A 17,755-nucleotide genomic window follows, 5' to 3' on the forward strand; every position below is an offset into this window, starting at 1 on the left:
ATTTGTCATTTTGCCCCTTTAAATTTCATGTCCCTCATACCTACTTCCATCTACCAGCCTTGCTTGGGTAGCTCTGTTTTAGAACCTTGCCTCATCAAATGGTCAGGTATAAGCTTAGGTTAGGTCTACATTTAAAAGGCCACCCAAGCAGTGCGCCGGTGGCTCATGCCTGTAATCCTAGCTACTTAGGAGGCTGAGATCTGAGGATCACGGTTCAAAGCCAGCCTGAGCAGGAAAGTCCATGAGACTCCTATCTCTTAATAAACCACTAGAAAACAGAAGTGGTGCTGTAGCTCAAGCAGTAGAGTACTCGCCTTGAGCTGAAGAGCGCAGGGACAGAGCCCAGGCCCAGAGTTCAAGCCCCACAACTGACCAAAGGAAAAAAAAAAGAAGAAGAAGAAAAGAAAAGGCCACTCGTATGTGTAGCCTTGTAGGCTTAATCCAGAAGGGAAGGAGACAAGATGAACTATTTCAAAAATGTTTTAGAGAAACAGAAATAATTAGACATGATGGCTTCTTAGGTTAGCTTTTCAGCTGATAGGACAAGATGGTAAACAGATTTCAATTTAAGAAGCAAACCTATGCTGATTGTAGAGGTTCTTTAGAAGGCTGCACAGGCAGTGCTGTGACTGATTAGCAAAGTCTGCAGGGGAGTGGAGGGTGATGTCCATCTCCAGAGCTAGGTAGGAGGAGAGAGAAAGAAATGTACATAGCTCAGAGTCATCACTTCCTTTGTGAAGGTCAAGTTATGAATGGTGGAAGCACCTCTGGCAGGATGGATTGGGTTTTATCCTGATTCATGCTGGGACTGGATATCCCACTATATATCTGATATATCTGAAAGGGGAGGGAAGAGTTAGTTTATAATAAGTAAATAAACACTGCAAGCTTTACATACCCCATTATTTCACTAATTCTTTCAAGCCTCAGTTTTCCCAGTAATAAAATGGAACTACAATATCAGTGTGCTGTGTGGACTAAATGAGGTCCAGGGGTGAAAAGTGTCCATGGACTGTAAATTGTCATACAAGTACAAAGGGGCAGTACAATGATTATTTGATGGCAAAGCTCAATACTCAGGTTCAGGACTCCACCTCAATCTTTAATTCTGATCCCAGTTTAATGCGTTACTAGATTTCCCGTTTCCATATATAAAAAAAGGGTATATCAGTACTATCTAATAGTTTCGTGAGTGCAGCTGTAAGTGCTTGTAAAAAGAGTAGCTAGCAAATTATCTGGTACATAGTAAACACTGACAATAATATCATTGTCAAAATGGGATCTTGGCCATGGGTTTCATAACAGAACCCATTAGTTTCCTAATCAGGAAATGTGGTGGAACCAGGTTTATAAGTTTGGATGTTAGAGATCAACATCTGACTTTCCATCCCCTGACATTTCTTTGGAATTAAGAAACAAATGGCAGCTGGTAGCTGGAACATCAGGTCCTTCCACTCATCAGAAGACAGCAGCTGCAATGGCACAGCAGAGCCTGAACTCTGCTGTGCTTTCTTATGAGCTACAAATTCAGTGTGGATAGTGGCTTTCTGTAGACTCAGTAGGGTTGCTGGGCAGGACATGGGCCACAAAAAAATCTCTGCTCTGACTGACATGGGATAGAAGGGCAGAGAGGACCATCCATCAGTGTAGCTAAGATCTGAAGCACCTGGCTACTCAGGTGAAATAAAATATTTACTGATCTCAGAATCCAGCTGTTCACTTGAACACTCCTAAGAGTGTGCTATTTGTTGCCTTGAACTTAGCCATAGAATCAAAGGAAAGAATACCTCGAACAAAGCTGGGCTCTAAGGGGTTCATGCCCATAATCTTAGCTATTTTGGAGGCTGAGATGTGAGGATCAAGGATCAAGGTTCAAAGCCAGCCAAGGCAAGAAAGTCTATGAGATGCTTATCTCCAATTAACCAGTAAAAAAAGCTGGGAGTTGAGCTGTGGTTCAAGTAGTGAAGTGCCAGCCCAAGCAAACAAAAGCTAAGGGACAGAATCAAGGACCTGAGTTCAAGCCCGAGTACTGGCACAAAACAAATCAGACAAAAAAAATCCAAACAGACAAAGAGAATATCTGGATTTCTGTGCTCAATTTTATGCGGAGGAAGAGTCTGAAGTGCCACCCCTGACCTAAAGTGCCTGGGAAAATGAACTAATTTATTTACTATGTTATACATTAACCATGGGCATAGGTCATCTGACTACCACAAAATCCTGTAGAAGTATTTGTGAAATTTCTCCATTTAATGCTGAAGTTTGAACTTAGATTCAACTTGGAACACATGCTTTGACACCATCTTTTAACCCCCCCCACCCCCCCACCCCCAAGCTGTGACTCTCTACCAATGGGTGTCACATGTGCCACAGGAAGGTTCCAGTAGCATCAGTTGGGAACCACTACTCTGCTTCATGGGTGCCATCCATTTCTATCTGACAGGGCTTCATTGTGGCAACAAGAGAGGTTCTCGCAAGACAGCCATCTGAGTGATCTGATTTAATACTCACAAGATTGGAAACTAGGAGAGATGGCAAAAGGAAAATAAACAAAAATGGCAATAACACTAAGATGAGCTACTGTTTAGAATGCAGCTTCTTTCAGACTACATAGTAGGTAAGCAATGTAATCCTCATTTTATAAATGGCAAAAACTAATACTGAAGAGGAAGGAACTTGTTTAAGGAAACCCTGCAGGTCAGTAGTAAAGGTAGGATTTGAACCTAGGCCTGATTGACCACAGAGTTGGGCTTTTACCTTTAAATAAAGAATCAGGATGGGCACTAGTGGCACATGTCTGTAATCCTAGCTACTCAGGAGGCTGAGATTTGAGGATTGAGGTTCAAAGCCAGACTGGGTAGGAAAGTCTGTAAGAATCTTATCTCTAATTAAGCACTAAAAAGCTGAAGTGGAGCTGTGGCTCAAGTGGTAGCCCCAAGCAAGAAAGCTCAGGGACAGTGCCCAGGCTCTGAGGTCAAGCCCTAGAAATGACATTAAAAAAAATCTCAATAAGTCATCAGAATTAAGTGAATTAGTATATCTGTATTTGAGGGAAAAGTAGGGAGAAAGTTCTGGGGTCTTGGTTACCATTCCAGCACTGTTCCTCATACTGCGGAGTGGGCAGGGTCCATTGCTGGTTATGCTCACCAGAAACATCCCTGCCTTAAACTTGTCTCCATTGCAGGTGGACCACTTACTGAACTTTTTAAACTGAGGCTTATTCAGAAAAAGAAGATCCCTTGCTGCTAGGCAAGTGCTATAGCCAAACAAACTGTATCTCTGCACCAAAATGCACACATAGGATGTATATAAACCATGAGCATGTAGGTCACTTTTCCATAAAATGTACAAACAATGTAAACGGATCAAGAAACAGACCCCTGGCCTTCCGAAGCCCCTCTCCCTATCATTACAGAAAGTTATAGCAATGAATTTCTCAATGCTTCACTAGTAAAGCTATATCAAGGGACTGGATGGAGGGCCATTACTAGGCAAGAGCTCTGCCACTGAGCTACATCCCAGGCCCAGGGAGCTGGCTTTAAATTTTTTTTTTAATTTTAATTTTTTTTAAGCTACTGGCACCTAGCTGCTGCTCCTCCTCCTCCTTATCAGTCCTGGGGCTTGAAATCAGAGCGTGAACACTGTTGCTGAGCTTCTTTTGCTCAATTCTAGTGTTCTACCACTTGAGCCACAGAGCCATTTCCGGCTTTTTCTGCTTGTGTGGTACTAAGGAATCAAACCTAGGGCTTCATGTATGCTAGGAAAGCACTCTACCCCTAAGCCACATTCCTAGCCTCTCTTTTTCCTTTTTAAGACAAGGTCTTCCAGGTACAGCCCAGGCTGATTTGGAGCTTCTGATCTTCATACTCAAGCCTCCCTATCATACCTGTCTACCTGTTTTTTTTTTCTTTTTTTCTTATGTGGTGCTGAGGAATCGAACCCAGGGCCTCAAGCATGCAAGACAAACGCTCTACCACTGAGCCACCTTCCCAGCCCCTGTTTACCTGTTGGCTTTTTTTTGTTTGTTTTCAGCAGTCTTATTATATTTATTTCTATGATAGAACTAGGAAAAACATTGCCAGAGCACAAAATACTCAGCAACTTTAAGTTTTCATCAATAGTAAATAAGCAATCTTATCACTTTAGATATATAGTCTATCTCACCCCACAAAGGAGGAGGGGGGGGGGACAAGTGCAGTAAGGGGAGAAAGAAGATGGGTTCTGTGTTTTGTTCCAAAGTTACTGATTCATCTATTCATTCTGCATCATCCTAGCATCTAGTGTGTGTGTATGTGTGTATGTGTGTGCAGTATGGGGGATGGAACCCTGGCTGTGCACACACTAAGCACACACTGGATCACTGGGCCATACCCCCAGTGCCCTGGCAGCTACTGTTCACTGAGCACCTTTCTAAGAACTCTGCATGTGCTGTGACACTCCATCCTCATAATTAGCCTATGAGATTAGGACTATAGGGTTGTGTATCACTTGCCAGTGGTAATCCAGTAAATGAATGAGGCCTGGACCAGGCTTCTGACAGCTGAAGTACTACAGCACATTTCTTTTTTACCAACCTTGCCCTCCACAGCCATCCTTGAAAGCTGGTGCTATTGGTATTCTCTTCCTACGTGGGGAGATCAATGTCAGGAGCAGGGAACCTACCACTGCAGATCCCATGTGAGCTAGGCACAGACTGTCTTTCTCTTTTAAATGGGCACTTAACACAGTGACTAGTGCACAGTGTACATCTAGACAAGGCACACAAGGATGTGATTATGATACTTGGTTCTATTCCTGCTATGTCAAAACAGAAATTTAGCATATCATTGGAACAAATCAACCCAAATATTCTCATCAAACAAGGCAGAACTAAGGCTCAGAAAGGTGAAGGTGCTTTGCTTAAGGTTAAATGGCTAGTTCCTGATAGAGCTACAATTTAAACCATCAAGGATCATTTGCCCTTCTCTTAATTACAGAGCTGAACTGTCGGCCGACTGCAAGTTCCTATCCATCAAGTTCGGAAGGAATATTTGAGGATATTTTTAAGGCTTATTACATTAGCCAGACTTAAACTATTGCCAACACGAGAGAAGATTTCATCATGAGAAACAAAGCATTTGTGAGAAATATAAAATTAGCGAGCCTTACGAGTTAGAATTTAAACCTTCTTGCTTATGCAAGAGACAAACAAGGTCCTGGAAGGAGTGGAGTGGCAGAGCTGGGTATAATTTGGCTCTCTGATTGTGTGAGCCTGCTACAGGCTCTTCTCTTCCTACATGGGAGATCAATGTTAGGTGCAGGTAACCTACCACTGCAGACCCCATGTAAGCCAGATACAGACTGTCTCTCTTTGGATGGGGCCCTTAACACAGTGACTAATGCACAGTGCATATCTAGACCCAAGGATGTGATTAAGAAACTTGTTCTATTTCTGCTATGCCCAAACAGAAATTTAACATATCACTGGAACAAATCAACCCAAATATTAGGAGCCAGTTAGTTCCAGTTCGCCAGTGAAGATCCTAATATAACCCCTGAAATCACTGCCAAGCTTGTGGAGTGACTCAGCCATGAGCTCTGTGGGGAAAGAAGGCAAGGGGCAAAATGGTCTGAGGATAGCAGGGAAGCTGAAGTCAATCAGACTGAAAAGTCTTGAGTTAGGTCTATTTCTAATCCTCTGCTTCATAAAGAAGGTGACAAGAGAGAGCACTCGGGTAGGGAAAAGGATGTGCTTTAGATGTCATTGTTTTAACATTTACTCAGAACACAAATACCCTTATTCAGACCACATACAATTTTCATATAATTTCTTCGCTCACTTCTTCACAGACCACTGATACAAAGAGCTCAGTTCTTCACCTGTTCGTGTACTTACCTAACTGCACGTCAGTTGTGAATCGCAGTCTGTGAATCATGCTGACTTTGAATGACTTGTAATGGTGGCTGCTAAGCATATCCTGTACTGTAGCTATGTCAATTTGTGAATCCTCTTCAAAAACCCCGTCTGCCCTTGAACCTGGGGAGGGAAAAATGCAGTTTAGCTCATAAAGATACATGAGGCTTGGCAAATGGTGTCTGCTTAAAATGCTTTGGGATAAATTAAAATACTATGGGCTATTTAATTTGGAGAAGAAAAGGCTGAGAGATGACTTAATAATGCCATTCCAGTAAACAGAGAGTGGTAATATATTAATCACTCAACAATTAATTCCACAAACACTGCTTATGCCATGGCTGGGCAGTGGGGATAGAGGATAGATACAAAAACCCCCACTTGCTCTCAGCAAGTAGCTAGGTCCTCATGTGTCAGTGGAAATCTCAAGGGGTGTGTGTGTGTGTGTGTGTGTGTGTGTGTGTGTGTGTGTGAGAGAGAGAGAGAGAGAGAGAGAGAGAGAGAGAGAGAGGGAGGCTCTTCTTGTTTCTTCAGTGTGATTTTCCAGATCACAGGAGTGATCCATGTTCTTTGAAGAAGCCTTGTCCTTTCCTAATTCCCAAACCATCTGGCCAGCAGCTTTCCAGCTTATGCCCTACAGCCCCCCTGGTTCCGGCAGGAGCCTGCTGGTCCTGAGATGTCTGTGACAGTCTCCTCACTAGCTATCAGGCTCCCCCCCTGCAATGCAGCCACCATCAGACTTTCTGATTCATCTTTCTAAAGGTTTGATTATTCATTTACTCACCAAGTATTTGTGAGAGCCCTGTGCATGTATGTTAAGTACCTTGCTATGTGACATGGGCTACAAACACAATCACTAACGTAGTCACTAGTCTTCAAAAACCTTCCCTGTCTTCCCAGAACCTCTCAAGTGAAGCACTTTTTGCGGCCAAGCAATCATGGCAGCCCATAATCTAGAGTAAGCCCTATCTAGTCTTCTTTGTCCTTTCTCACAATACCTTCTCTCAGTGACTCCCAAACTCCTCAAGCAGCACACAGAATGTCATATGTCTAGGGGTTTCTACTTCTGGATCTATACTCCCATAGTACTCTTGGCTTAGCGTATTCTTTCCACCTTTACCATAGAACCTGCCTCCTATCCCAGGCTAGCTCAAACTCCACCTCTTCTGTGTAACCATGCAATCTTTTCTGATGACTCTGACGGGCAATGAATTCCACAAGAGTGGGTCCATCCAGACCCTGGATCCAGGTAGACCTGGGGCTCAAATCCCAGCTCTGCCTCTAATTTGCTGCATGTTCTTGCACAAGTAACTGTGGTTCTCTGAACTTGTTTTTTGCTACCCATAAAGTATCAAAGTTCATGTAAAAAATCTAATATATAACATGCTTAGTAAATATGTCACAATTATTTTTATTCAGTGGTTAGAAAGCTTATTCACCCTTGCCCTAGGATTTTTGGGTGGTTGCTTTGACTTAATATGGAAACTTTATCAGGTCAGTAAAGTTTCTTTTTCATCTTTGGATCTTCTTCTACAGGCAGTTTAGGCAACTGTTATGTTCTCATTAAGTTTTGCCAAGTGAAAAATAGCCAGAAGTGAAAAATAGCCAGATACATGGTGCTTATTGTGCCAAGTGTGTATAAAGCACTTCTGTTACACTATAATCTCATGACAATCTGGTAGGTTTCAGAGATTTCCATTTTATACAGGTAAGGAACCCAAGGCTTTGGAGATAAGTACATCCCAAGGTTATACTAAACACAGGCAAAGCATCTGCTGGTTCCTAGAGGCTGAATTTCTGAGGTGCAGTTTGCTCATGCCATCCGGGGTAAAGTGAGCACTGATCTGGCAGAAGAAAGGGGGCCCTATGCCTGGGGCTGACCATCCAGGATGGCACCACAGGATTCAGAGAACTCCTTGGGACAGAGTTGGGGGGAACAAAATACTCTAGATCTGGGTGTTGAACTGGAATTTCTGTTATATAACTGGTAGCTTGGGATGCTTTGCATTGCCTACTTACAAAGCTGTTTACGAAACTGGTTTTTGTTTCCCCATTGACCCCATTGTCTGTCAAAGAGGAACCACAAGTTGTTTGCAAACACTATGGATATTCACATGTTGGACAATTTCAGCACCTCCAATAGGCTCTGCCCTTGTGAGAGGTCTGGTAGAGCATCCTACACCAGCTTCCCTCCTTGCCCAGGTCACCCAGCTCTTCAGCTCACTCCCTTCTGGCCCCCTCCCTATTTTTCCTGAAGAGCTTAGCTCTAGTGAGGATCTAGGAGAGTCCCCTGAGCCAGGCCCTCGGTCTACCTTGGCTCCTTCTGCCACTGCACCCTTCATCTCCCTTCAGAACAGATATCACCCTAGACTGGAGCCCTAAGAGGACAGGCATCACTATGGCGGAACTCAGCACTATAGTCCTGGATGCTATGCAGGGCAGTACAGAGGAGAAAGAAAGCAGAAACCCAATAAAAACTACTGGATTGCTAGGCATTGGTTCATGTCTACAATCCTACCTACTCATGAGGCTGAAATCTGAGGATTGTGGTTTAAAGCCAGCTGTGGCAGGAAAGTCTGTGTGAGATTTTTACCAACCACCAAGAAAAAAAAAATCCACAAATGGAGCTGTAGTTCAAGTGGTAGAATGCCAGCCTTGAGCTTAAAAACTAAGGGACAGTGCCTAGACCTGGAGTTCAAGTCCTAATACTGATACAAAAACAAATTAACTTCTTGATGAACTTAGGGTGTCACGTCTCAGTAAAATGTTAGGAGGTAAGGCCTTGGTATCAGTATACCATGGGACATGGGCATGGCACCCCACCTCTGTGCAACTTGTGTCCTTTCCCTGCAACACCTGTGATTTTGGATGGAGGCACTACGATCACAGCTCCTGAGAGAGGTCTATGCCAGAATGAGAGGTTGGCTATGGAAAAATAATCATTTTCTCTAATTTACATTTTTACTGAAACATAATTGATAAAACGTATTTATTTCTATTTTAGAACTTTTTATATGTGAGAATTAGAATTCTTCTAAAATACTAAAATCCTTTTATGCTCTAAGTCATCTAAAGCTATCTTTTCTGGGAAATACCATTATTAGATATAACTTAGCTCTGAGTTCTTGTTTTCTTTACTAATTAGTATTTTCTAAATATTTCAGGTATTTGATTTGCAAAGAGGTAATACCTTATTATGCTAAAATGCCAATTACTAAAAGGAAAAAAACACACTTAAGATTTTTCCATTTTATGATGTTGGATTAAAACCAATTTAAAAATTACTATAACGTGACATATAATTTTTTACTGAGCAATCTCAATGCCAGCTGCTAATAAAGCAGCTTAGCTGTAAATGATAATTCAGATGCTTTTAGATAAAGTGGTGCATAAATATGGCTAGAAATTGATTTAGCTTCTTTAAAGAAGCTACTGAAGAATGACATATTTTGTTTAATACACCAGCTAATGTAGTCCTAAAAGCTCAAACAAGTGCCAGTTTTCACTCTTAAATTTGCTGTGGGAGATTAATGAAAACTTTATATTTTGCTGAAATGTTAATAATGGGCAGATGAGATGATAGGATTTTAGTAGAGGTCTTAAAGCTATGGAATAACCAGAAAGGCTTGTCAATTTCCTTATATTAATTTTGTTCAAGACTTAGAGAGCTGGAGCTGGCTCAACACACTAATGCTTTGTGCACTGACCTTCTACTCTCTGCCAGTATAAATTCATATCCCAACTGAGGATTTCAGTCCCTCTGATACTTGGGTGAGTCTTGAGCCTTGCCCCTGTTGACAAGGGGCAGCTTTGCTTTTATGATCAGGAGGGCAGCAGTACCTGGAGGAGCAGGAGGTCACTGTCCTGCACTCTTCAGGTCAAGCTGCTCACTGCAGAACAGGTTGTCTGCTGAATGAGAACAGCTGCTGGGCACCAGCTCCAGTAGCATTTGTCAAACAGGCCCACAAGTGTGGCTTCTCTGTGGCACATATACATCTGTGTCTGTGTCTACGTCTGTGTCAGTGTCTGTTACTACTGGGGCTTGAACTCAGGTCCTGGGTGCTGTCCTTAGCTTTTTGGCTCAAGACTGGTGCTCTTCTACTTGACCACACCTCCATTAAGGAACATATACCTTAACAATCACTTCTTCCTCATGCCTTAGAAGTAGGCTACCTTGTGGGAGGGCACTGGTGAGGACCAGGCAGGGCTGTGATCTGTAGGGGCTTGTAATCCAGCAGCAGAACCTAAAGCAAGCAGCACAAGACAGAGCGAAATGCCCAGTAAATGGTGTATAGCAAATACTTCATCTAAAGTCAAAATATTATATCCTAAGCATGTTTTGGGACCAGAAAAGTTTTATGACTTGGTGTGTGTAACTTTTACTGTTTGTATCCTTTTGGAAAAGGGTGAACTCAGCCACATAGGAAACATGCTTGGCACCATACTGTTTGGATATCAAAATTATTGCTGTATTATGAACTTCACATAAAAAAAAACCCCACTTGTGTTAAGAAGACATTTTATCTTCTTAAAGTGCAAAGTAGAGAAAAGGAAAATGTCTTAAAAATAAACATATAAAAAATTCCCAAAGCTTTCCTCCCCAAGCCATTAATTTAGTTGAAATATAACCCTTTGGTATTTTGTTAAATTAGCAATTAAAAAGGTCACAAGCAATTAAAGGAAACAAAAGCCACACTGTGTTCATCTACATTAATGCTGAACTGGGTCTCCTGGTGAATGACAAGATAAATTGTAATGGTGTCTTCAAAGACTTCACAATGTATTTTGTCAAAGTCGGGAGTGTTAATGTCTCTATGTGCCATGGATTACCATAATGTATTGTGTCAAAACCCTTGAGCTGCAATAACTCAAAGATGTATTGTGATAGATCAAATTTCAGGGTGGGGCCTAATAGCGACATGAGCACCAGAACTCAAATGGACTGACAACAAAAGCCCTGGAAGAAAGACAGAAAATTCATTCACCATGCAGAGGTCTAGGGGGCAAGCAGAGAATTCAAGAGTGAAGCAGCTTAACTCCCCAGAGTAGAAGGTCAGGAAGGAGGAATAGGAATGGACCTGTCATCTGTCTTAGGGGAAGATGGCCAACCTAGGCTGGGACAAGTATATAAAGGGAAAAAGAGAGGAGGCAAGGAAGGAAGTAGGCAATTCAACAACCTGCAGCAAAGAATGTTGCAGAGGTTGAGACAATCAAGGGCTTGGGGCAGGGCTTAGTAACATTAGCTAGAACATGGATCTAGAGTTCAGGAGTGTAGACTCAAGCCCTAACTGACACTAAGAGTGGAGAATGGGTCAAAATCTTGCCTCAAAGTGTCTACTGGGCATGATGGCTCATGCTTGTAATTGCAAGATATCTGGGAGGTGGAGATCAGGAAGTTATGGTTTGAGACCAGTCTGGCATCTATGAGATACCATCTCATCCAACAGCTGGGCCATGCCCATGGTATGGGCAGGGTGGTATGTCATCCCATTTAGGGATGAAGATGTAAATAGGGGGATCATGTTCCAGGCTGGGCTGGGCACATATTTAAGACTCTATCCCCAAAATAACTGAAACAAAAAGGACAGGTCGGGCTGGGAATGGGGCTTAGTGATAGAGTGCCTGCCTGGCATGCATGAAGCCCTGGGTTTGATTCCTCAGTACCACATAACCAGAAAAAGCTGGAAGTGGTGCTGTGGCTCAAGTGGTATAGTGCTAGCCTTAAGCAAAAGCAGATCAGGGACAGTGCCCAGGCCCTGAATTCAAGTCCCAGGACTGGCCAAAAAAAAAAAAAAAAAAGGCAGGGGTCTAGCTCAAGTAACAGAGTGTCTGCCTATCAAACACATGAAGCCCTACCTTCAAATCCCAGTACTGGAAGAAAGGAAGGAAGAAAGGAAGGAAGGGAGGGAGGAAGGAAGGGAGGGAGGAAGGAAGGGAGGGAGGGAGAGAGGGAGGGTTCATTGTTAGGAAAGGCAGAGCTAACATTGCCCCTTCCTTCCAGTAATGCTGAGGACAGTAAACATTCTTTGAATCCTCAATATTTTTTTTTTTATACCAAGATGTGGTACAAACTTGTCATGTCAACATTCAAGAGGCTGAAGCACTGGAGGCCAGTATGGACTATCTGTTGATTTTCTAGGACAGCATGAATTATACAGTGAGACCCTATCTCAAGAACAAATACATAAATCAAACAAAACAGCATCCTCTCCCCTTTTCCCTTTTTGATGCTGGGGATTGAAAATGGAGACATGCTCCATTCTAGTGTACTCTAAACACATGCTAAATACATATTCTGCCTCTAAGTTACATCCCTCAAGTCCCATCTCAGTCACTTTTAATTTTTTTGGCAACAGTGGGGTTTGAACTCAGGGCCTCCCACTCATTCTGGTACTCTTGCTCTTACTGGTACTCTATCACTTGAGCTATGCCACAATCCCAACCTTTTGCCGGTTATTTGGAGATGAAGTCTGGTGGATTTTTCTGCCTAGGCTGGCTTCAAACCCTGATCCTCTAGATCTTAACCTCTTGACTAGCAACTTACAGTAACTTTAAAAGAGTGCAATAGGGTCCTGATGCCAAAAAGTTTGGGAACTGCTAATGTGATTGGATATATGTTGCCATGTTTTCATGTCTTACTATGTCTTCATGACAGTAAAAAAAATGGCAACACGTTTCTGGGTGTCCATTTGGGCAACATGATGAGACACAAAAGTTGCATGCAGCTTCACAGTATAGATGTGTTACACGCAGGTTTGCTAGCAGTAATGAACAAATGCTCATTACAACAAATACTGTGCTGAAGTTGGAAACGTTTCTTCATTCATTTATTTTTTTTTATATGTTGTAAATGTTTGCAACATTATTTTTTTTATTGTGAAAATACTGTACAGAGGGGTTACAATTACATGGGCAAGATAGTGAGTACATTTCTTATTAAGCATTGTAGCCTGCTCCTTTGTTTACCCTTCCCATCCCTTCCCAGCCTCCTCCCGCCCCCCTATCCAATCCTCCCCCCCACACCAAAGTTGTAAAGTTCGTTTTTGACATGACAACTTGTACTTCTCATTGTTGCAACGGGTCCACCTGTATCCTTATTTAAACGACTTGTTTTTCCCCTTCCCCTCCACAAATTATACTGACATCAAATACAGTGAAAGCAGGGGTGATATTGTGGGGGACATATGTTTTTTTTTTTAATTTTGGGAGACACTGAGAGGCATATGACTTTCAAACAGGCACTAATCATTAAATCAAAGTTCAGATGAACTCACTGTTATCGGTAAATTTCCTATAATCACGGATCTTAGCTCACAGGACTTTCACATTTACCTTAAGGTTCAGTGAGTCTTTGACCAGTCTAAAAGGCCACAATCTAGTGTGAGTTGTCTCCCTGTACTAGCTCTGTAACTCCACTAGAGATCCACATCCTTTGTAAGATAGATTATCCTTGCCTTTCAACTCCCTATAGTACAGCCCTGTTGATTGTTCCTTTTAGTTCAGGAACAGTTACCCAGCACTCACACGTGCCAGGTATGGTACAGTGCTTCAAGAATTCAGGAGGAGGCAGGATCCTTAGATGCTCATCTCGGCAATCTACCAAGGAATAGCATGGGGAACACAAGAAGCAGACCAAGGTGGGCATGTACACAGGGAACAGCATGTGTATACCTGTGGCTGGCATGAAGATTAGGAGGGGACGAGATGTAATTAAACAAAGGGACAATCTTCCACTATTCCCTCTTGAAGACTTGAGCCCCACATTCAACTGCTGCAAGCTGGACTGTGCTCAGGTTTCACCTGATGTTCTTTCCTTTTTTTTTTTTTTGGTCTGTGGTGAGGCTTGAACTCTGGGCTTGAGTGCTGTCCCTGAGCTCTTCGGCTCAAGGCGAGAGCTCTACCGCTTGAGCCATAGCACCACTTCCGGTTTTCTAGTGGTTTTTATTGGAGATAAGAGTCTCACAGACTTTCCTGCCCAGGCTGGCTTTGAACCATGATCCTCAGATCTCAGCCTCTTGTGTAGCTAGGATTATAGGCGTGAGCCACCAGCGCCTGGCTACTTTTTCCATTTTTTAAAATGTTTATTTTTCAAGGTCTAGTCTGAGCCTTTTCTCATCCCTCTCCTGAAACCTATGGCCTTCTGTGAGTCTCTAAACCTAAGTTTCTGTAGTGTTCTCCTGATAAGAGCTCCTTGTGGACAGGAAAAGCCCATCTGACATGGCACACTGTCCATTACATATTAAATGTTAATTAATGCTGCTAGAAGAACGAATGATACAGCCATAAACTTGGATCAATGAAGTTTTATATTAACCATAACAATACTTGAGGTTTATATACTACCTCTTGGATTTACCTTGGTGAAAAGAATCCTAACACATCATTCAGACTCTTCAATAGACTGTGTACACTGAGGACGGGGATCCTGCCTGAACAGTAACTAATGTTTATTCTATGCTAGACACTATATGCTCAGTACTTAAATACAGTATCTTAGTTCATTTTCCCAAAGCCTTTTTAGATTGGACAGCATTCTCTTTAAACTGGTGATAAACGAGGCTCAGTTGTACAAACTGTGTAAGCTAGAGCAAGGCATTAAACCCAGGTCCAATGCCAACATTGTGCCCTTAACCTTCTTTGGGTAAAAATATATTCCTTCATTGGGCCAGGAATATACAATCTATGTGCCCTAACAATATCTAAGCAGAATGCAATCATATGCTTAGCCTTGCCAGAACAAAGGAGTCAGGACAAAACCGAACACTCTCTTCTTCTGACTCAAAATGAGTCACGGAGAAAACTTTTCTTTAGCTCTCCACATTCATCACATTTTTTTTTTTCTTAGAGGCCATTTAAGTCCCCAAAGTCTCATAAGCCCAAAGCTTCTCTTCTATTAAACACTTCCCTTCAGCTACTAGTCATTTTTGCTGGTCTCTAAAAAATGATCAATAGGTGATATAGTGTAAAACACACACACACACACACACACACACACACACACACACACACACTCACTCACAGAGCCCTACTGCAGTAATCTCTTCAAAGCCACCAGGATATCCATATCACACAGTAGGATATAGCCTTTACCAGAATCTACCACACAGATCCTTATAACTAGGATAGGGAACCTTGCTATTACAGTGCTTAATTGATTAAACTCTTGGAGCAACAGCCAGCCTGGCTGCAGAACTTTCTGCATGGAGATACAGACCTCCTTTAATAAATCAAGGCAATCTTGTTTTAGGAGGCGGTCAGTAAGAAATGGCTTTAGATTTGTACAATTTTAAAAAAGAATAGGACATGGAAAGGTGCCCTACAAGGCTCTGCATTCTAGACCTTGCCTATCTCTCAGGCTCATCTTTCAGAGAGGCCTTACCCCCACCTTCTGTTCAACACACTCCCTTCATTCATTTCCAAGAACTCCTTGTCTCAAGGCCTCACATGAGCAGCATATTGGCTTGGAACATTTGTCTTTTACTCATTATTTGATAACTCATCTTTTCCTTTCTCTTCCTGCTGCTCCCACCAGCTCTGGTCCCTTGCAATCCACTCTCCCATCTCTGCAGCACTGATGGCCAGTGGGTGCCATGATGAAGGCAGGCTCGTCTCCACCTCCCCGTACAGCAGTGGCTGGCCCAGAGGAGGGCTCCAGAGTCATCGTCTGGAGGACAAATGAACCAATATGTGCCCAACAGATGGAACATGACCATTTAAGGGGCTGGACAAATGGGTGATTATAGGTTTGCTCAGAAATCAGGCTGACAGAATTCTTATCCCTTCCCCTTTCTCCAATGTGTCTTTGTTCCTATTCAAACACAGGAAAAACAATGGCTGTCTTCTAAGGATAAATTATATGGAAAAATGCTTCAGAGCTATAACATCATCTGATCAACACTGAAGTGTTTCTCTTCCTGACTCCAGAGTCAAGGAATGAGGGCACAAATGCTGGAAGAACCCCACTTTTCACCTAGAGTCACTGCAGAAATGTCACCTGACGCATTACTAAACCATTAGTCAGGGGCAGCAGGGCAGATTCTGGGGCCAGGAGCCTCCTGGAGGAATGCAAATCTCCATGCCCTCACGTAGAGCCCAGACAGGGTTTGTGGCTCGTCAAACATGTTTCCTTACTGCTCTAATGTACCAGTGTATCGCTTAATGAAAGTTCTTAATTGTAATTCAATTAATTACATACACAGAGTCCCCAATTACATTTTCCAATAAGACATTGGCTGTGGTACAGGTCTAAATGCACTTAACCAATTTTAATATATTAAGACCAATTTCCCTTGAATACTAATTACTACCTAATGATAAAATGAAATGGGGAGGAAACTTTGAGAAAGCAGGGCAGTGAAAAGTGCAATTCATGGGGAAGTTCTCAGCCCACCCCAGCACAATTCCAGCATTCATTACTGAAGAAGTAGATGGGACAGTGTGCAAGTTTGCTTCTTGTACAGGTCAGCACAGCTTTGGCCACAGGTATCAGCTACTCCACTGTCCCATGGAACCTGTGGAAGTCTAAGAGGGCAGAAGGAAAGGAATATCAGACTGGCTTCAGTGTGGTGCCAGGCACTGCCAGGCACACAGACGCTTGGTAATTGTCAACTCTTAAACAGTGCATTAGAGTTCACCATGTGCTTTTAATGTAGGTCTCATTTACTACTTTCAATAATTTAATCCTCACAACAGCCCGAAGGGTAGGGATTACCATCACAGTTGACACAGGGACAAAAGAGACTCACAGAGAAGGACCTACCCAAGGTGACAAAGAAGGGCTAAACATCTCACTTTTTCCCTCCCCTACTGCTAACCAGACCACATTCACTACGCAGCAGGAGGTGGACACAGATACTTGGGGGTAAGCTTTCTGTTCCTATGCAGGGAGCATTATGCATTATCAACCTGGAACATCCACATAGAAAATTCCTTAGGGTGAACACCCACATCTCAAGCTGGACAGGCAACTGTTCTTTGGCAATAATTCAACCTAAAACATCACAAGACCTTTCTATTTATTTGCACGGTCACATTTTCTTTTGGATTTGGAGTGCTGTTGTGGTCTAATAAAAGAGGTTTCAAGCCCTGATAATCAAGTCACATGGAAGAAACTGGAAAGCTCAGGAATTTGTAACTGAAGAAAACAAAGCATCCAGAAGTAGGGAGGAACCACCAGGGAGTCTCCAGGCCTGGCACAGAGTACAAGAAGGAGGAGAAATTGGTCTATTACCAAAAAAAGGTTCTGGAAACATTCATTCTCTTTATTCTTTTTCTGTGGGTGTCTTTCCTACCCCTTCCTAATTCAGTGCTGGTGGTCATGGTGCTGGTGATATGTGTGTAGGTGTGGGCAAGGTCTAATTACCACAAAGAAATTTCTGCAATATAAAGAGCCTTGCTCAAACTCCAAGTTTCCTTGGTGAGAAGTGTAGTAGAGTCAGGGATGTGGAGGCTTCCTCCAGGCCTAGCCAGGCAAGGGATGCAGAGAGGATTCAGATCTGGTTCCTGTTTGTGGAGGAAGTGGGGTCAAGTCTAGAGTAGAAGTGGGCAAATTCATTCAGTGATCTCAGAGGAGTAAGGAGAGGAGCTGAGCCAGCCAGGTGGTCCAAGAGGCTCCTAGAAGCTGCCTGCTCTTTTGGGCCTTCAAGGGCCAACTAACTAAAGGTAGAGAATGAGGTCTTTCAGACTGAACCCTATAGGTGCTATCCCCTACCATAGTATCTGACTGGAAAATGGGGGTTTCCCTTACTGTAGCCTTAAATCAAGGAAATCCAGGTTTAATAAGGAATTGAAATAATGGAAGGCCTTAAACATTCTGTGAATCTCCTTTAAAGGCGGTTGAACTGATATTGAATGAACAATTAA

At 42.7% G+C, this 17,755-nt stretch overlaps 1 protein-coding gene across 5 annotated transcripts in view; it reads right to left on the reverse strand.

The window, feature by feature from the left end:
- The window catches only part of Mapkap1 (mitogen-activated protein kinase associated protein 1), a 234,357-nt gene that overhangs the window by 36,106 nt on the left and 180,496 nt on the right, over positions 1 to 17,755 (reverse strand). For 4 of the 5 annotated variants that reach the window (XM_013021475.1, XM_013021479.1, XM_013021478.1 and 1 more), the window contains exon 9: positions 5,876 to 6,016. The exons of the other annotated variant lie outside the window; for it this stretch is intronic. In XM_013021475.1, coding sequence (XP_012876929.1) covers positions 5,876 to 6,016 — 141 coding nt within the window. The remainder of the gene's footprint in view (positions 1 to 5,875; positions 6,017 to 17,755) is intronic. 5 annotated transcript variants of the gene reach the window in all.

Source organism: Dipodomys ordii, unplaced genomic scaffold (assembly GCF_000151885.1).
Source record: "Dipodomys ordii isolate 6190 unplaced genomic scaffold, Dord_2.0 Scaffold55, whole genome shotgun sequence".
Lineage (NCBI taxonomy): Eukaryota > Metazoa > Chordata > Mammalia > Rodentia > Heteromyidae > Dipodomys > Dipodomys ordii.